The sequence below is a fragment of the Gymnogyps californianus genome, chromosome 18 (assembly GCF_018139145.2).
Source record: "Gymnogyps californianus isolate 813 chromosome 18, ASM1813914v2, whole genome shotgun sequence".
In the NCBI taxonomy this organism is placed as follows: Eukaryota; Metazoa; Chordata; class Aves; order Accipitriformes; family Cathartidae; genus Gymnogyps; species Gymnogyps californianus.
In genome coordinates this window covers 10,348,923-10,370,563 of record NC_059488.1, presented here as the reverse complement: position 1 = coordinate 10,370,563, position 21,641 = coordinate 10,348,923, and the positions used below count along the sequence as shown (strand labels likewise).

Genomic DNA, 21,641 nt, shown 5'->3' with positions numbered 1-21,641 from the left:
CAGAACTCAGCAAAGCTCCACCATAAAGTATATGCAAAAAAAAGGTGTAACAATTAAATGGAGCATGAAAAGCTGGAAAGCATGAGAAGCTGGAGAAAGAGTCTGTGTGAAAGACATTCCCTAGGATATCAGTGCAAGAACTGGCGTCTGTCACATCCTTCCCTTCAAGTGCTCTCTGGTTTTGTGAACCATTAGGAGTTTTGGTTTATAAGAATGTTCTCTGGTGTAAGAGCAGTTCAGTATCTGATATGTGCCCATAACATGTAACTTACTCAACCATCTTTGACTTCAGAAACTTTAAAATAGACCAGTTCTTCAGTTTCTGAAAAGAATGAGCCTTATATTTCTATTCAAATCTCTGCCACAAACTACTAAATCTTGTAATCATTAATAAACAAAATTCAAAGAATAAACCAAACAAAATGCTTCCGAGTTACAGGTTCTATAGTGATCATGACAAGAAAATACAACTATGACTATGAAAGGAGTACACATTAAATATTCTACCATGAAAAATGGCAACAATCAATTTAATGTAGTCAATATTTTTAAGACCCAAAAAATTAATAATACTATCAGGACATTCTTTCAGGGTAACTAGAATATAACATTACCTCTTGCTACTGTACACTTCAGACTGAGGAAAATGTCTTTGAACTTCTTTAGTAAAATCCTACTGGCAGTTTAATGGAGGAAAATAAAACTAAACTGACTCCTGGGCAAAAATAACAAAAGGTCTGCAACACGCAGAGTTCTGTGCACAATTTACTGAGCTGTCTGTTGAGATTCCACCCTAGCTGACTTTACAGATTCCTAACTATGTTTCTGCAGTTGTCTCCTAGAAACAGGAACAAGAAGCATTTGCTGTTTTCTCAGCTCTTTTGAAAAACTCTGCAACAGCTTTCTTCACATTCAGGATGCACAAGTAATCAACGTATATTTCCTTAATCAATAGACAGCCCTAAAGAATGGGTTGTTCTTTGATACCATGTTATGTAAATGTAATACAACAGCAACTGGCGTAATGATGTATCATTAATAAAAACTTGGGAAAAAAGTACCAATGGGAAGTGCAATTCAGAGAAATACAAACCTTTGGATACTTCAGCAGAATCCTGAGGGTATCCAAACATTGGATTAGTAATCTTACAAGAGTAGACTAGATGTTGAAAAGTTACACATACTTCTTTCTTGCATCAAGCTAAATGCATAATGAATATAGCTTCTGAAGCATATCTTACCGAACAGCAAAATGGGGAAAATTAAGTGCAGTTTCTTGAAACATGGACAGAAGTTCCACCTGATGTTTCTGTGAAGGTTCAGGCTAAAATAACATACTATCCAAATAAACTAATATATCCTTAACAACATCTACTGGAAAAATAGCCCTGGTGGAGCATTTATAAATCTCTTTTTGTATACTGAAAATCATCTTTTGTTCCCTCTTCCAGATACGGGCTGTTCTGCTACTGTTTCTGCACATTGCTGATTGGACATGATGGGACCAAGGCTAACTGTTACTTGTTTCTCCAGCCTGGATCAGGGCACCTAGAGCTTCTAGTAAATTCTTCTACAGTTGTAAAATTCTACAAAAATAAGAAAGGTTACAAAAAAGCAAATACAAGGTTCAGATGTATCTAAGATTATTTAATTTATGTGATTCCAAAACAGATGGAAGCAAGGTAAGTGACATGAATAAGGCCTTCCATTTTGTATGGAAATGGACCTGTCCAGATTAAAGCTAGTGTCATACTCAGTATAAATGGGAGAGAAAACTGACATCCAGATCTCTTCCTCTGAAATCTTGGTTTCCACAAATCAGTAGATTATTCCCATACATCCATAGTTACAGCATAGAAATATGGTATCAAAATATGTATTTCTTTCCATTTGCAAGTTCTCTACAGAAATACGTGCAACTTAGAAGAAAAAATTCCAGACAATGTTTAGGCACATGAACAAAGCTATTGCATTGAGAGAGAGACATATTCTGAACCCTCAAAGGCTGTCAGTCTGCTTGCTCTGAGCCTGCTCGTTCTTCTTTTCTTTCCTTCATTGATTGTTTCCTGTCTTTTCCTCTGTCTCTCCTTTTTTGTTTAGAGATTCAGTCAATTGTTGTCCTTCCAGATCAAGCAGTCTCTTCATTTTAATAGCTTTTTTAGGCTAAAGTACTCCATATGGTCTCTTGCTTTATGTGAAATTCACACAGCAAAAAGCAAAGATTTTGAACTAACTTTTGTTTGTTGCTGTTACTCGAAAAGTGAAACACAAGATAAATGGTGTCTTATTCTTTCCTCATGTTTCCAATCTGTTTCCGATAAGAAAGGCTTATAATGTCTCTTTTTGGAATTTTACTGTCATTCTTCCTTTTTGTTGTCCAGTAACTTCTGATTTCACATTCACTCTTTCAATACTTTCTTGCTTTAGGCAGAATAAAAGTATGAGAATACAGTCTCTGTTCCTACTCAATTAGTTTTGTCTGAGCTAAGACTTCAGAAATAGATCTAACTATCTGACATAGACAAACCATTTTTTAACCCAAGGTTTCCATAGAATTGTTGAGATATTGGTGTGGGTATGAAGTACATACAGCAAATCTAATTTCAGACTTGGCTAGAAAATGAGAAACTTCACTGAAATCAACAGGAAGAGGAAGGGTAAGGTGAAAAGACAGAAAATAAATACTCATCTTGGCATGTGACAAGAAACTGCAAGGTTCAAACCTGCTATTCATTACCCTAATAAAAAATCCTGAATAATCTATCATCTATCACGCACCTCCTTTCCTGACCCCTACGATATTTCTCCAATTAGTCCATGCTGCTACTGTGAGGGTTATCCTTTGGTTTTTTCTACAGAATATGGTGGAAATCTACAACAGTTATTTAGGAATCACACCATCTTGGTTTATAGATGCACCACAAATTTGCCCTCTGGTGAGGGATGCTTCTTCCATTTACCCTGAAATATTTCTTAAGTCAGCACAGATTAAGGTAAAATAGAATTAACATTTATTTACAGCATTTTAGGCAACACAGCTACAAAGGCAAGAAATGAAAGAAAAACATTTTAATCTACTTAAACCAAAATTAAATATAAAAGTTCCTCTCTCTGTGTATGTAGGTGACTGATACAGTTGTTTTTCTCACATACAGGCATTCTGTCTTTCTGCATACCTTACATTACAAGCGCCACGCATTATAGACACCCTTTCCTGGTGGAGCATGCTGTTTTTTATAACTAATCTTCTTTTATAGCTTATCTCCTCTAGAAGCTCCAGTAAGGTGTATACTACTTCTTCACCTTTTCGCAGACTTATTAACTTTTTTCCCCCCTTTTCCCTAATCCTTTTTCCCTTTCCTCCTTCTCCACAAAATATATATGTTTGGGTTATTTAGGGCATAATCTTGATGCTCCTGTAAGTAAGCTAAGTATTATCTCTTTTTCTTGGAGATGTAAATAAAATTTTGCTAGACCAAGTGTCACTGCCTATGCTCGACTGGCAAATTAGTAACTCCATGCCTAAGCCAGGAATAAAACTTCCATTTCCTCCTTAGGGAATCAGTGCATAATTTTCATTGTGAAATTTTTATTTCAGATTTGCCTAACAATTAACACATACACTTGATACAAATATTTAAATGGGATAAATGCATTCAGTTCTTTACTAGCTCTTGCCTTAAATCAGACATGAAGCCCTTCTGGGGTGACACTTTATCCTCTAATTTAGGGATACAATGAAATGAAGTTCCCATAATAACCAAATCTAACAAAAAAAAGCACATTGAATTGTTAATAATGAATAGCACTTCTGCCATTCATCATCCAGGTACTGTGAAGAACTTAGAAGTTAGCTGTGCATTATGCTCATTCATTTTTCCTTTTCCCAAGGTTTCCTAAACCTGTCCACAGCCAAATCAAATGAGCCAGTCTCTCCTCTCCACTTCAGTGTTTATCCCTGCATTTATCCTTCCACTGTCATTTCCCATGAGCTGAACAACTGCCTCTTCGCAAAACTTCACCTCTGTTCTCCCTGACTTAGTGTTGTTTGTTCTTGTAACCACTCTTCCTGGATGCTCTGTTTTTGTTTGCTTCCACTGCATCTAAATTTCTAGGATTCTTTTCTGTATTAGACCAGGTCCCTTTACATTTCAAGGATTTTGCGCTTAATCAAGTCTAATTCCTCACCTAGCTCTCTTCCCCATTCCCCAGCAGCCCCAACTTAAAAACCCTCAAGCATGGGCAGCTGTGCAAGGTATACAGGAGCTATCAATGCTCATATAGAGTTGAGAGCTACCGCTTCCTTCAATGGCGTAAAAATAGGGTAATGAGAAAGAAATCTCCTTTTGAGGAGCTCTGCCCATTTCCTGCCCCAATTCCTCATTTTTAACTTTCTCTTCCCTTGGGATGTTTTCCTTTGCAAAGATAAACAGTTTGTTTTGCTCAAGATTATCAGGTCTCTGCATGTAAAGAGTCTCTCCTGCGAGCCATGATCTTTTCTAGCCATTTACGTTCTTTCTGTCTCTCTCTGCTACCTCCTGTCCCCCAACCTTCTAGCTATTTTGCTCTGTAAAACTAACAGGTCACTGCAAAGAAGTGCCTACCTTCTTACTAAACACAGCTATCATTTAAATCGATGCATTGTAACATGATGTAATAAAATCAGAAGTTCCTTAATGAAGCTATATGGATTTTAGCCCTTCCAACCTAACTTACAGAGATGGAACATTCCTGCAATTCTTGAAGAATGTGAACAATCCTTTCAAATGTAACACTCGGCTAGTAACTCTTGCTTTGCTTATTGCTCTCTTTAAATTTATTTTTTCTCATTAGCTTTAAGTTGTATTCACCTTTATTTAATAATTTGCTTATCTTTGGCTTCCTTTGTTTTTTTCCCATATGGTTCCTGGTGAACTACAGAAGCTTCTCTTGTTGTTTTGACAATTTCATTTTGTTCCAGTGATAATAGAGTGTATCATCCCCATCTGGGTTTTTATTTTCAAAATTGCCTCATTTTCTTACCAAAAAAAAAAAAAAATCTTTCCATTCAATTGATTCCAGTTAATTTTCCCCATTCATTTTTCTATAACTTTATGTGAAATCTCCCTTTACAAAGGACCTCCTGTGAACATGTAAACGGGTAACTTAGACCTACGCAAAGGCCAGTACGTGGGTTATAAGGCCACACAAAGCTATAAAGCAGATGGGGAGGAGAGGCCTACACAACTTTGTGACTGGCACGTCCTCTTATCACCCAGAGTGCCTGAGATGCATGGGGTGGAGCTGAAACAGAGCTACAGTTTTTCTACTCTGCACCCTGGTATATCTGTGCCTGCGTTTCTGCCCTGCCGGAAACAAGCTTAACCTACCCACCAGGGAGAGCTGGCCACATATAATGGCCATATACATATATATATTCATACACACGTACGTACCTATCTTATAAGTTACTAGAGACACTGAAAACACAGATTGCTAACATTTCAGTCAAAAGAATAACTTCAATGTTTAGTTACATAAGCAATCCCCAGGTCACTGTTTCACAATCTGTTTGAAATTTAAGGAACATGTAACCTTTCTGGAAAAAACTGTGGACTATATTATGTAGTCTAACCAACATGGTTTTCATTTACAAACAAGAAAAACTTTATCTAAACTTTCAATGCTTATTTATTGTTTTATCTGCCCTCTCATTTGTTTGTTTCCAAACTTGCATGCAGGAGAAGGTGCATGTCACTTTTTCTGTAACTTTGGCTTTTATTACTATTTCCCTCACCATCTTCTGCTAGTTTACAGACCATGAACAGTCCACAGACCACACAGGTTAGGAAACACTGCTCCAGGTGGCTTAGCTTTAAGAAAATACCTATTATATCTGTGCAGGCTTTCAAGCATACTCAAAAACAAACTCCTTCCAATTAGCTTTTCTGTTCGACTTCCATGAACACATGGCCCCGTAAATACTGCATGTGCTGAACAGGGGGGGTATCTAACTGGAATTACCAAGGCTGACTTACTGCAGTCTGTAACTGCATTAAGATTCAGTTGCCGATCCTATTGACTGTTCAGCATCATCTGCAGTCATATGTGTACTCCTCCCCCTGTGCACTAGTATCATCTTCAGACTCTCCAGTCTTCTCTTCTAGCTTTATTAGAGTAACTGAAATTAGAATGGTTGGAAGAATTTAAAGTACTCTTTTTTCCTCCTTTTTGGCAGCCTACTTTTATCTGATTTAGCAGTGTCCTGGTTTGCCTTCTTATTCTGACTAGGAGATACAACAAATTTCTATAATCAGTTCCCATCACTTGATAGAATAATTTTGGCGTCAGATGAAACTAGCTTTGCCTGATTCTAGGAAATGCCCTTCGGTCTGCACAGGCTATGATAGTCTCTATCGGGCTTCTCTTCTGCTGGGGGTCTCTACTATCATCAAACGAAATCCTCCCCACATCTGATTCTCTAGCCATAATGGGCACGTCAGTAAAACAAGTCTGTCAGAGGATTATATAAAGTGCACCTTAGACACTGGAGCCAGGGGTTCAAAGCTCTTTGAGCTCCCATATGAAGCAACAATTTAATTTCCCTTTCTTCATCAATTCTTCATTCTCTCATGATGTCTTGGCAACATTTTGTTCCCGTTCAACATTCATCATTAGCTTCTTTTTTCTCTCACTTCCTTTTATATTCTTTTCCCTCCCCATCTGCTAATTTAAAAGGAAATTGCATGGTATTCAGCATTATCAGCCAATCTGTTTACTCTGCTCTTGTTCAAATGAAGACCATTTCTCACACACTGAGCTGCTCTGTCTCACCCCCATACACACTATTATTATGCTCAAAGCCCGTATTTTCTTTCATATGCCACCTAGAGAGCTAACTACCCTTCCAGAGGTATAGATCTTCCAAAAATTTTGTCTCTCTTTTTAAAATTAAGACATGGAAATAGAGATCTATGGGGAAGAAGAGAGATGTCCAGATGTAGGCCTTCTCTCACTCCCAAGCAGTCATGTAACAGTAGGTACACTGGCACACATGAAGAAGAAAGAGGAGGTCCAGACACCATTCTGGCTATCAGAGGAGCAGCATTCAAAACCACAGATTCCACACCCAGCCAGGGGAGACCACCTCTGTGCGGAACAAGCTTTCTCTTGAGAAACAGCTTCTTCGTGGGCCAGAATCCCTCACCTCCACCAGATCGGCCCAGTCATTCTTAGCAGTAACTCCTTGAAGCACCCTAAATAATTACTGTTCCACGTTGCTGTTTTTGCCAATAGTGACTTGCTCAACATTACGCAGTTTGTGATTTCATTACTGAAAATAACACTGATTTTGACCTCATGCTCCAACTCTTTAAGATACAAGATTAATAATACAAAGTCTCCTTTGATCCCTATCAGAGCGGCTAATGCTAATAATAAAATGCTGAAACAGTTCTTGATAGCAACAATGTGAAAGTTTTGCATACTCAGGCACAATAAGTGTAACTGGTATTAATGGCTTTTAAAAGCCAGTGAGAAACAACTAATAGGAAAGGCTTTATTAGATCTGCCAGTGCCAGAATTCTCCTCTCATGATCTACTGGTATATTTTAGAGAGACGTTATCCTTTACACAGGAGGCTAACATTTTGAGTGATGATCCTACTGAATTATTTAAAAATATATATATAAACAAAAATGGAACTGAAATATGCATCTGTTTCTATAGAGATGAAATCAACTGACAAAAGTGATCTCCACTATGAAATGTCATATGTGAATTTACAAATTGGATTACAAATCAGATTTTTTCAAATTCATAATTAACTTGGCTCTAAATAAAGGAGTTTCGAATAAATGAGATGATAACTGAGATTTCACCTCATCAAATATTATACTTCGTATTTCAGGCAGATGTTATGAAAATACACAGGTTGCTTCTGAACATAGATTTGACATCCTGTCTGTGCTCTCAAGCTGACCCATGTTTAGCAAGGTATTCAAGCACATATGTAATTTTAAGCAGTTAAGCAAGCAAACTTTCTTCAAAGTTGAAGCATTTTACTTAACTGATGCTTTGATAAAAGCAACTCTTGTCAAAGTCAGTGAAAGCTACACAACTGGCAAAATGGCAAAGACCAACTTCTCTGGGGTTAACTAGGAAAAAAATATTAACGTATATGTATTTAGCACTTGGGAATTTAAAAAAAAAGAAATGTCCAACTTTTGTATGAGTTTGTTACTCTTAATACAAATCTTTATGTGCTGAAACAAGTAGATTCTTGTGTGACGGAAAAGTAGATCAGAATATTTTTACTGAATATTGGAGCTTGACTTCTTACCAACTGCAGGAGGATATCATGCTGTTATATTGTATGTTGCTTAGCAATGTAATGTGAGAAGCAGCACCACAGTCCTTGACAGCACCATTGTCCATTGAAATGCTTGTGAAATATTACCTGAGTTATATAAAGATAGCATACAGTTATAGAAAAATAGCATAAAGTTTCAAAACAGGACAAAGAGAAAGAAGGCTATAAAGAAAAGGCATTGCTATTCCAATGGTAAAAAGGTCTTCCTGGATGATCTTTCACTATCTGAATACACACAGCATAAATTAAATATGGAGAAATCATATCTATAAAATCTCATTACAGCTATGCTTACAAATGACATACTGTATTGTAGAGTAACTACTCTCTAACAGTTGAATAGTTCTGAGTCCATATCTGTGCCAATGCCTCTACATTACTACCATATAAAGAAGACCTATTGTTTATTGTTCCGATGTTTTGCTTTGGAGGAAAAGTTTTGCGCTCTGATATACTGATTACTCAGGCTGAGCACAATACAGACAAAAGGAGGAGCACTAAGCAAAGATGGATTTGTTCTACAGACAGATTACATGATAGGGTCTCTTATCAGTTAGACAAATGTGAATATTCACCTTTTGTGGCTTCACAGTATACCAGAGGCTACAGGCGCACCCTCCACCCTCCTGTATTCACTGCACTTGCTCCTTCTCTGGTGCCTTTTGCACAGAGAAGTGTCAATCTGCTCTTGCTTGATTGGTTTTGACAGCCTCAGTATAACAGCCTCTGCCAAGATTTGCCTTCATCCATGCCCTGTAATGTTTCTTTGGCCCATCTTCCAGCCATTCACCATATTTTAACTAGCTAGAGAAAACAGCTTGGGTAATCTGTTTTCTGACCTTCATAGCAGATGCCAAGACCTGTGTATTGATGCATACAAGAGTGCTGCTTCATTGCCTAGTGTTGTGACACTCTAAAACTTCAGCATTTCCAATGATACTCTGTTTTCTCCTGCCTAGTTTCTTACATGTTCACCTTTCCCTGGTAAGGGCACTGCATAATTTTGAAATAACATGTGAATGAGCTAGTGTGATAGTGTCATTAACAGCTCAAACAGTAATGAATTCCTCTGAACTGCTGCAATAGGAGGTTTCTCCAAAAGATGGCAGCCCATGTTATGCTACTCTTGCCAGAGACTACTGCTGAAGAAGGGCAAGCATTTTCATGTAGCATGCCTATGAAGAAATGAGCACAATTGCATCGTGGGTCATCCACCAATATAATTCAATAAAAGTTCCTTCGTCATCACCACTCCCTTCTTGGCAAAGTAGCTGCTACCAGGAACCTGAAGGAGAAGCTAGCAATGCAAAGAGAAAATACACAAAACTAAGTCTTTACACAGGAAATATATCACCATCAGATTGAATCTAAAGTCCAGTACTTTGCAGTTCCTGCACTCTAACCAAGTTCTGTAATTTGAGGAAGCATCAGGCTCATACTCTTTACTTTGTCATATGGAACAAACCTCAGATTATGGTGGTTCATAAAGACACAAGAGCATATCTGCATCTTAGTAAAAAAATCCTGAATAGACATGACAGATCCTAGGGGCCTTTCCAAGGAACAATTCAATATTCCCTTTTATAGTATTTGGCAGGAAAACACTACAGAGTTTATTCAGCTTGAATTAACTAATGGATTTGAGCATTCTCTTTAATAAAGAGAAAAGATGTTGAGTTACACTGACGGCAGGGTTACAGAATGCTTTGGACGAATCTCATAAACTGATTTACCACAGAATCTATGCTGGCTTTTCTCTAAATTCACAGGCAGTGATGCCTCGTATTTTAAAATGAGAATTCCTGAAATTTGTTTAGAACATTTATTTTTGTTGGTATATGTATCGCCAATAAACATGGGAAGTTATTTGCCTTTATTGAAAAAGTGAAGATGGACAAAATAAAAGATATTATGCTGTTGAAAGAAACCATATAACAGAAGCAAAAGTTTCAGGCAGGCCATAGCCTTCCAACACACGAACAAACCCCACTGCATAAACACATGGAGTACGTATTTCTTTAGAAGAGGACCCAATTCCTTCCCACAGAGCAGAACCTCATATAAATATAGGAGTACCAATGGTGAGATTTAGTAAACCTCACTCATCTTCAGCCAAGAGGAATATGGTTTTGATCTCAAGGAGTATGCATTTGATATATAATAACCATTCTCCTACATCAACATTAAGTGAGTTGTTTAAGCAGGAAGGGCACTTAGCTGAAAGTAATTGCGTTTGTCTCCATATGAGAACGGAACTGTTTGTTGTGGAGACCTTCTTGAGCATACAGCTACTGGTTATATCAAACTGTGCAGACTATATGCAGTGTTAAGGACATAAATCTCCCTTCATGATGCAGGATTTCCAGAGAGACTGCACTGGAGAAAGGCCCATAGAAAGAGCTGTTCCCCATTTGTTAATGTGTCCAATAAGGCAGTATTTTCTCTCTGGAAAAGAAAGCAGGAAAGTTTACACAGGTCAAAACTGATCACTGGGCGGTGTTCCCAAAATCATACTTGTTACCTGAAAAGAATACATTTGATGATTTAAAATAGTGAATGCAGAACAGTGTATGGGTCATCTCTCTTCACTGGCATCAGAAATATGTTTTCACGACAGCCTTCCTTTGGCCTTTGAATCATTTCATATTTGTTTGAATTCCTTAATTTGATTCCCCTAACCTAGTTTTTTAAGCTTCTGCCACATATTCTTGGTGTTTCAGCCGTGGCTTCCTTTTATCCAATCTGAAATTAAGATCTATTCTGTGGCCTCTGTGCCTCTAATGGATTTTCTGGTTAAACATAAGTGAATGTATAATTCAGCCAGAAGGTTTTTCATAACAGTGCAGTCTTACAATAGATTAAAAGCAGTCAGCTTTTACTAATGCAAGCCCCTTTTTGGATCTAGTGCTGCAGAGAAGTTCAGTAGAGACAGATTTCTTCCTTTATTCCTTACTTTCATCCTAAGGAGAGGTTTTTCAAATTCACTAAAATTCAAGGCTCTTTCATTCTTTGATTTTATTTTTAATAATTTGGAGCTCAGAAACAGAGAAGCTGCCTGGCGTGATACAACTGCGCCCTGTCTTGTTCTCTGTATAAATAATTTTAGCAAGGAGCATAACATTCCTATTATCATAATCAATTGCTCAGAATAACTTTCAAAGTCTGCCCTTACGTTTTTCACCTTCCCGAGCACGCTGAGTTCTGGAAGCACCCAGAAGTGGGGAACAGTTGCAGTTAAAGGGTGAAGAGCAAGACCATTCCTGGCTTCCTCACAGCTGAGCCTTTCAGTATCCATCAGCATCATTTACTTGGCTTGTCAGTTCAAGGCCACAAACCCATCTGATATTCATCCTTGTATTTCCCTCTGACTAAGCTAAGCCTTTGGACTAATTCCCTCTAGTCAGAGGATGAAAAACACACCTGAACAACAGATGGTGTATGCATCTGCCTCCAATGTAAAAGTTCAGAAGTGACCAATGTTACATGAGGCTTCTTAGCATTTGCAGACCAACACTTGCTGAAAGACCTTTCCTCTCATACTGCATTTCCTAAGAGAATGACTACAGAGCTACACACAGTGAGATTTATCAAGACTGATCTAGCTGATAGCATTTTGCATTTGTGTATCAAAAAATGTAAAAATGCAGGAAAAGGCAGGGAGTCTACGGAATGGCTGCAGGCACTTTAACTCTTCATTCATTTCTAGTTAAAATGTCAGGGGAAAAAGATTTCACCAGGACAGTCAGAAGAAACAGCTTTTCACCGCTCTTCAGTGTAACCAAGTTCAGTTTCACACAGTGGAACAGTACTCTGAAGCTAATACACAAATTCCACACTCCACCTGGGCTGGGGCCTCTCTGATGAATTTGCTGAGGCATATTAGTGCTTATCATGATGATTTACCTTGCGAAATGGCCACCTTTTTTGAAAGACTGGCATGAGGTTTATATTTATTTCAGCATTTTCTGAACAGATACCTTATGAAAAAATGTCAGTCGCTACTAATTTGGATTGAATCCTTACAAATAAAAAGACTTCCATCCTACTGCTTTTCTGTGGAGACACACAATTCCTCAAAGGAACCATTTTAGATAACTGATGATGGCATTAATTTGCGTCTTTGCGAGAGAAAACAGAACTTAGTTGGCCTCAGTGGAACAGGATCAGCAGAGCAGTTGCAGTGGTAGATCAGCAGTGAAGGAGTTAATACGGTTTCTCTTCAGAGAAGAGGATGAGGATGTCAACACGCCTTTCACCAGCCATATGACAAAATAAGTGCTGAGTTGACATGCAGCAGATGCCTGGCATGCAGCTACCTGTCTACCACACAAACCGAAGGTTACAGCAAACCTGGAGCTAAGGGATGACAGAATGGCACTCACTGATGTTTCAAAGGCTCCTTGCCTGCATAGCAGGAAGACTCATTGTCTTTAATGCACAGGTTACCAACAACAAGTACAATTAAGTGACAACAGAGCACCTAAATATATGCCGTGGAGACACAATAAAGAAAACAGTTTTTCCTAAAAGACCCCGTGGTTAAAGTGCAGCAATGATGTGAACACCTATGACTCCCTCAGCCTGGGATTTGGGGTAATGGATATCGATGCATTAAACCCTTTTAACTGGGATTATCTGAAGAAACCAGTTTCGGCACCAATGCTTGATGGCACATTTTAGTACTACCTTTTGTTTCCCTATAGAAAAGGCTTAAACTCCCTCTTGTGGGTAATTTGAGAAAATCCGTTTTGTAACAGAAAGACCACAGCAGAGTTTGCAAGAAATCAATCTCTCTCTTTTAAATCTTCAATTTTTCCCGTACTATGTCCCCTGACCATTCCAAAACAGGTTGTGCAGTCTCCATCCTTGGGAGGTTTTCAATACCAGACAAGATAGAGCCCTGAGCAACCTAATTTGACCTTACAGCTGACCCTGTTTGAACAGGAGGTTGGATTAGACACCTCTTGAGGTCCCCTCCAACCTGTATTATATCCTATATTCTTATGATCCTATACACACAAAAAGGAGAAAGCATGCTCTAAAGAGAACCCAACAATCACTACAGAAGAAGAAAAAGAAGTATGGAAGCATATTAGGAACTTCATACTACTCTTTATTTCATTAGTTCCAAATGTAGTTGACATCATCATCTGTTGTTGAAGATTTTAGGCAAATTACTATAGGAAACATGGAAATGTACTTCACTGTCCTATTTCCCAAGACAGATGAAGAGAGGCTAAGAATGAAACAGAAGTACAAACAAATACACAAGATAGGGTTGAAACACACTGACAGCAGCATCTGAAGTATTCTCTCAAGAGCCTCTTCTTATATCTGTACTCCAAAGTAACCACAAACTGTAAACTCAGGCATATGTACTGCTAAATTACAATTTTGATTCACCACAGCCTAATTCTTAAAATACTAGCATAGTTCTGAGCATCAATATTTACTTTCTAAAAATAAATAAAACAGTACATCTACATAATGTTTTACATCCACAAGTCTCAAAGCACTTTAGAAAGTCAGAGGAGCACTACAGATCCACAGAGGTTACAACTGTTTGCTTAAAGTTATGAGATCAGGCAAGTGCACTGGATCTTGTGCCTTGTTGTTGAGCTCAAATCATCTAATGAAAGTTCAGCCCAGTTGCTTTGGGTGCAACATAATGAACATTTTATGAGATGGCAGAGGTGGATACAGAAGATACAAAGGCAAAACAGAATTTACCACTCAGGAAATGTTCACATTCAAAGCCTATATATAAGAATAAACTCAAGAAATAAAAAGAGCATTTGAGTCATTTCTTACAATGAAGCTTTATAGCACCATAAACAAGGTATCAAGGCCATGGTAGTCAAAATGCTATCCCAGTACAGCTATACCCTTTTGTTGCATACATTTTTAACTGGAGTCAACTGCTTGTCCTTGAATTTATTTTTTTAACAACGCGGCAGTCATTTCAACTGGGGGTAAAGGGCACTATAAGCACACACTTACAAATTCTGCAACGTGAACAAATAAAATAAGAATAGAAGACATCCAAATCCTTCTAGATTGTATCCCATTCATAAATTAAATGTAGACTTCATCCTCTAAAGTTATTTAATATAATGTGGAATGGTAATTATGTTGAGTGTTTCCTCTTGGCAGATCTAGATTTTGCAGCTTCCTCACCTTGCTCTACTCTGCAGAGTTTCTAGATTATGCCCTGAACTTCTGTTAACTGCATTCACATTGTCAAACCTTCTATGGCAATTTAGTCACCTAATCCAGCTCCAGTGCAAATAATGTGCATCTTCATGGCACTTACATTCTTTCTCCTAGGAAACAATCTTATATCCTACTGCTAATATCATCTGTTTGTCCTTTCAGCCATGTGAGGTGCCATATTATGGTTGTCTTGGGTTCCCTTCGTTGATAAATTTTCTCACTCCCTAAATGAACAACATATTTGTCCTACTATCTAGGGTTTTCTCCCTTTTATTTCCAACATCTATGAAAGGTGGGTTGATTGGACAGGAATAACGAAGCCTGGTTTAGTTGAATCTTAAACGGAAAACCACAGTTACCTGAAAGCAGCACCCCTTTTTGCTGGATTGTTCAGTCACACAGAACGGAACAAATTTATTTTAAAAATATTATTCTTTTTCCTCCATCAGAGACACTAGCTATTAAGTTCCAGGCTTGCATCATAAAACATTAGGGCAATGCAATGTTAGATCTTATTCCTGCTTCAGAACTGCTCAGACAACACAATGCAAAACATGGGCTTCTAATATCTCCCTATCCCTGTTCAGTCTGCATCACAGCAGTCAGTCTTTGTTACAAATGTTAGAAATACACTAAATACACCAGCCTGTTCACATGAGAGTAAGAAATTCTTCCTGAGAAAATAACGATGTAACCCCCTGGGACATGCAATACGTTTTGCTTTAAGCTCTGATGATTACACAGCATTAAGGCCACTTTTGAGAATTAATAATGCACCCAAATACACTGCCAGACACAAGACAGACAGCTGATGAGTTCTGACTAGTAGAAACATGCCATTAGCAGCCAGGGAATGACCTTCCTTTCGTAAAACCTCTGGCAGTAGGTGCGTTGGTCCCTGTGCAGGTTAAGCACATCCAGAAGCACTTCCTCCAGCTCTTGTTCTTTGCAAGATTCACTTTGGTAATTAACACAGCACAGTCCTCCATACAGTGGTTAAACCCAGCAGGAGGCACAGAAATTTCAGCTTATGTTTGAAAGTTTTTCCTTAATGAACCAACTCATTTTCAGATGTTATTGTAAAACATCAGCGACATACAGCCACCTCTATTTCACCATTCCTGGATCCCAAGACACACTTAAAAGAGGTTAAGTTCAATAGAAGATCACTAGCTCTTCTTGGTTTGTACAATAATTAGAATACTGATTTTCACATAAGTCTTTTAATTAAATAAATTTCTTCAATGGAATTTCTCTCCGTACGTTCCATAATGCAGAGACTGGGCAGTTTTCCCCTACAGACTTCTGATAATCTAAAACAGGTATGGCTATTTATGCTAGCTGGAGACGTCCCCTCTTCTTAAAACTCAAATTCTTGTAAGCACATACTTAAATTACACTAGAACTTTAATACAGGTTTAAACTACCTACTGACATAGATCTCATTTCTATAATTTTTTTAATTGCAAGCAAGAAAATAATTTATCATTTCCAAAAAGTTATAATGGCACCCAAGAGCAACAGAAACTGGAAGAAATCTCCATAATGACAAATTATATTTAAAATCAACAATGAAATCCAGACATGTGGGGGTTTTATGCATAGAGCAAATTCTTTGCTCAGAAGAACCAAAATCTTTTTTACTGAAGAGGTTGTTACAGTATAATACAGAACATTTGGCTTGAAACTGACTGAAAAGCTGGGTTTACAATTTGGTATTAAAGGACAATCAGTGACTGGAGAATACAATGAGCAAGACAGTGCCTGATGTGAAATGCTACTTGTCAAGCTTGACATTTTATGTCTATATTTATATAAATCTCAAGGAGATGGAGTTTGCTGACAGCAAATCCCAGCCATTAAAGCAGGATGGAACCTGCTGGAAAAGTTTGTCTGACTCAGTTTAATTGGGCTATATTTATCATTAGCATTATAGTCTTTAACATCTAGCCTACTGAAATTATTTTTTCTCCTTCAGGTGTTTCTAACTTCTCTAGTGTCATAAAGTCTTGTAAAGGGTATTTTTTGCTGTTGTTTTTCAGAGTTAATTACTTTTGGCTAGGTCCAGTGGCGCTCCAAGTTCATGACAAAACCTGAGACTGAGCAAGATCACTAGTCTGTCAACACAAGGGGTCCCACACTGCACTGCACTCTGAAACACAAAGCTATTTCACATCATGCAAGGTGGATGCATGCCACCACTTAGGAAGCACCCGCTTACAGTATGTAGTGGCATAAAGAAATGCTGCTTTTTCGGCCATAGGAAATATACATATACTCATAGTGACAGACCAAATTTGTATAGTAGGAAGCAGCTGTCCTGTCTGTACAGCAAACACCCTTGAAGACTGCTGAGTGTTGGAAGCTGCCTACTGACATCTATCTAGAAGGACAGAAGCCCTATCGGGTGAAGAGCTTGTCTTCTGGCTTCTGTTTGTGAGGGGAAAATGAGTTAATGTGTCATTTGCACTTAAGCTAAGTAACAGTTTGAGACATTTTTGCTACATATAGATGCAGAGGTAATAAAAGGATGAAAAATTTGCAGCAAATGTCCTGACAATAGGGGGCCTCTCTGACCGTACCCACATCCTGGTGTATTAGAAGGTGCCTGGAGATAGGGTGATGAAAGGAATCCTTGCTGGAAAACTTTGTGCAAGAATTGTTCTGAGCACTGCATGCAACTGAGCCTCCTCTGAATTTCAGCACAGCACTAAAGCAGCTGGCAGAGTAGTGCTGGCACAGAGGCAGCTGTTAAGGCAAGAAGAAATGAGACTGCAAAGACTGAAGTTCCATATAAACAGCAGCTTAGGTGAAAAACTGAAGTCCTCTTCCCTTATCAACAGATCTTTTCACTGGTAATTAGACCCCCAGAGAAGTATGTCCCTCAAGAGCAAAAGATGGACCTGTTCAGATTTTGGACTCTGCCAACCCTGAAAAAAATGACTGGAGAACAGGGGAGGAAAGCAGCTAATGCTAGGATGCACTGCCTCATTAGACGTTTCCAGCTATGAGAGGAGAACTGACATTAGGCTTGTTGCCAAGCTTTGCCACATTAGAGGGAGAAAGCAAAAGGACATAGAATAAAATTGGGAGAAGGAAGTAATAAAATAATTCATACCAAAGGGCAAGATTCCCTCCTCATCCCTGCACTCTACCCCCTTATTCTCCCAGAGTGAATTATATGACATAATTTAGAGTAATATGTTCTCAAGTAAACTGCAGAATGTCTTTCCCTTTTTTTTTCCTCTTAAGTTTTAATGAAAGAATTTTATCAATGACAACCGGAGAAATATGGCTCATATAATTAGTGAAAGGGACAAAATTTTTCTGACAAAGAGGTTTTTGTTGTGGCAGCGCATATTAGAAAGACCAAACTGGCCACAGAATGGGAACACGGGGGGAAATAATTTAATTTCCAGACGAAACATTTTTTCTCTATACTAATTAATGTTTTTAGACTAAATTTAAGTACACTTTAAACTATTTTAGAAGAAAATTAAGAAAACAAAAGAAACATTCAATTTGGTATCAGACAACAGAAACAACCAATATGTGTTCTTTCAATCCACCTTTTTGTTTCTCAGCAAAAAATAGAAGTTGGCTTTTTTGGAACATTTTTTAGTTTGAACACATATTCAATTATTTGTATAGTTCTACTTTGAAGTGCGTGTATTAGACTTTCTTCTTCTCTTATGAAGTTGGTATTTACCCTTAAGGAAAGGAAAACTAAAATAGAGATGGTAGCTCATGTCTCTTCCTGGTAGTATTGGGAATAGCCCAACAGAAAGAATATATCAAGAGAGAATTAATATAGTGTGCTCTACAGGAGGTAAAGGAAATAATTCCTGTATATCAGAATAAGTAATGTATTTTACTCCACAGTAATAGTGAGACTTTCAGAAGTACTCACTGCGGGCCTGTGCCAGCTTTCAAAACACAGACAATGCATAACATACCAATTCTGAAGGTGCCATCTGCTCCAGAGTTCTTCATTCCTGGGCCTTTTTTCCCACTCCATGCTACAGGTCACTATCTCCTCGACTGTGCCAGTACACTTGGCTCATGGGTTGCTAGGATCTGGAACACCAAAATGACACAGCTGAAAACAGTCATTTTTTAACAGATATTTTCAACTGCATCCTTTAGCAATCTGGTTTATGCAAACAGTTATTCTTCCATTTTGACAAGCTCTAATTGATAGCTGTTCCTGACTTTCTTCTTTTCAAATCACTGGGTACAGTAGAAATAGCACAAGTACAGAAAAGAGATTACAAACCTTCAAATTAGAAAACTATAGCATATCACACTAAAGCTATGTATGTGTGCATACAGTAGACTGAAATATCTTCTCCCTCTTTTCTACCATCCACTGAAAGTTTAGATTAGAGTTTTCCTCCATGCTTTGATTCCTTCTCCTGTTAATGTGTTTTGCACTTGCCTTTTACCTCAATTTCCTTCTCGATCTACAGATCACTGCACATTCATCAGAGGAGGAATCTACTTACTCTCGCTACAGCCAAAACCAATGTTAGTTTCTGAGGCGCTAGTGTTGTTGAATAGAATGTGGGAAATTCACGTGACACTGTGTCATACAGCCCTGGGCCACAGCAGATTACCAGTGCTGTAGGTGAAAACCTTGTCTTACAACGTGTGAGTAATGAAAACCTGAAGATTGGAACTGCTGAAGGGCAGATGCAAACACGGAGCTTGTATTTTATGCTTCATGTAAATGACTACTGAAAAGCTGAAATCTCCATGTGTAAATGGCACGTGGACATGATTGAAAATGATGTCCTATTTGTCTAACTTCTGAACAGCTGGTCCCATGCCCCATAGCTGACTAAGCCTAGATATAATTTTCAACCTATGCATAGCAGTAAAAGTTGAATGCATGAATGTGCAGAGGCAGGAACCAAACTGTTGGGGGACTCTTGATCGAAGAAGGATTGTCATAGGCAAAATGTCTTGTCATAGGCAAGAGTACTTGAAAAACAATACAGGGAGACTGCCAGTACAATTTTGAGCACAAATGTGTGTAGCCAATGCTAAACAGGAGCTGCCCTCACTCCTGGCCAAAGAGAACTGGGCAAAATAGCTCACTGCCAAAGTGCCCAGAGCCCAGAGAGCTTCTCGTAGCAGTATGAACACATCGCTTGTAAGCAGTTTACTGACTAGGAATTTGGCACATTTAATCCTGGGTGAGGATTGTTAGACCTTCTGCATATTGCTCAAAGGAAGTAGTTGAAAATTTGATTGCACATACGTGATACACCATCAGCAAAGCAAAAAATATCAGCTGCAAAATGTGAACTGGGAAACGTGTATCGAACACTGATTTTGAGCATGTTAGGGGGAAAGAAACTCATAAGGTACTTTAAAGTACGTCCTAGACGCATACCGCTTGGAGAGGCACAAAGGCTGAAAGTCCATGTGAAATGTTTCTCATTCTTATGTTTCTCTGCAATCACAGTAGAAACAAATATTAAGCCTAACATCCCCAGTGAGGCTCATTAGGTACAAGTTGCACCATTTCACTAAGAAAAATAATACATTTCTCTGTGATTTATGAAAGCCAAAAGTCAGCTGACTGCTCAGGTCTCTCCCCAGTTGTGTTATAGCTCAAAAATTTGCAAATGGACATTTAAAACACGTTTCAAAACAATTTGTGTCTGAGTGTACATCTTGTTTACAAGAACAAACTACTGAAGCTGAGTAATAAAACTTGGAGAAATGCATTTTATAGTGGAAACACTGGCACAACTTTAATTACTTCAGTGTAACAGCATTTCTGTGGACAGACTGTTCAGCCACTTCCAGTGTATTTTAAACCTACATGAAAAAGTCAAAGAAGAAATCCATACAGCAAGAAATAGAAACATAAATCCCTTCCAAATGCACGATGACTTCAGCTGAGAAAGCTTGCGACCCATTAAGACACAGTCCTTTAGATGAAAGGAGAGGCAAGCAGTGGTATTTCACCCATTGTCCGTGTTGATTCCATTCTAACCAAAGTCAGAGGGAGCTTTACTAACAACTGAATAAGGAACAAGATCTCTAATTTTTTGCAAATTGAACAAAAATAGTCATTTAGGAAATAGATTGCAGTCTTAGAAGGAAATGCATCTTCAGCTACTGTATAAGAAGAGACATTCATACCAACGTCCACTCCCTAGATACAAGGCATCAAACCAGAACAAAAATAGGTGGAATATCAGTAAGGGCCAAACAATTAGCAACTTAATGGACTTTTGCTAGGAGTATGCAGTTTTCTGTGTACAGCACAGATCCAGCCTGGGAGAGAAGCAGTGAGCTGGTGATATGCCATACTGCTAATTACATCACCATTCCAGTAGGTATATACATATTAATGTACAATGTGATGTAATAACACACTGTCATCCAGAGAATTCAACAGTATTTTCCAGATTGAATGCAACATATGAGCTATAGTGGAATAATTTCATCCACCACTGGGGCGCATTGCAGCAACTGCTTAGCAAGTAGTAACAATGCATGTAGTAAAATCACTATATCCAAGGGACATGAGGCACAGATAAACCAGAATGGATTAAGAGGGCTCTACTGCCCCTAACAGCCATATTCATTTAATATATCTCACTATTAACTCAAAGTCCTGCGATATGGTCACAGGCATGTGACTGACAGTCATACTCCTACCAAGAGCACAGACAGATCAATCCTTTGACCCAGCAAGATAACTCAGTGAGGCACAGTGCAACTATTCATGACTAGAATTTGGACAAGACAAAGGCCAACGGTTTAGAAGGAGATGTCACAGGATCTTGAATGGCACATAAGATGTCAGGGATTGTTTTATGCTTCCACTGTGATTTTTTTAACTGCGGCTCTATATTGACTACCAGTAAATACTTGCAGTTATTGAAATCACAGTACCATTCCCTCCTGGCCTGTGGTGTTCCTTAGAGATTTCTTCCTAAAATCAGGCCCTGCCCAGTATATGGAAACTGATGTGAATTAAATGCAAGGAAAGAGACCATACACAGAAAAACAGCCACTTTTCAGGAACATCCACACTGCATATTATACACAAAGTAAT

The 21,641-nt window shown here is 38.3% G+C and overlaps 1 protein-coding gene across 1 annotated transcript in view; it reads right to left on the bottom strand.

The window, feature by feature from the left end:
• Window positions 1-21,641, bottom strand: part of DAB2IP (DAB2 interacting protein) — a 249,934-nt gene that overhangs the window by 215,048 nt on the left and 13,245 nt on the right. Inside the window, exon 3 of the mRNA XM_050907722.1 lies at window positions 18,520-18,640. Coding sequence (XP_050763679.1) covers window positions 18,520-18,556 — 37 coding nt within the window. The 5' untranslated portion in view covers window positions 18,557-18,640. The remainder of the gene's footprint in view (window positions 1-18,519; window positions 18,641-21,641) is intronic.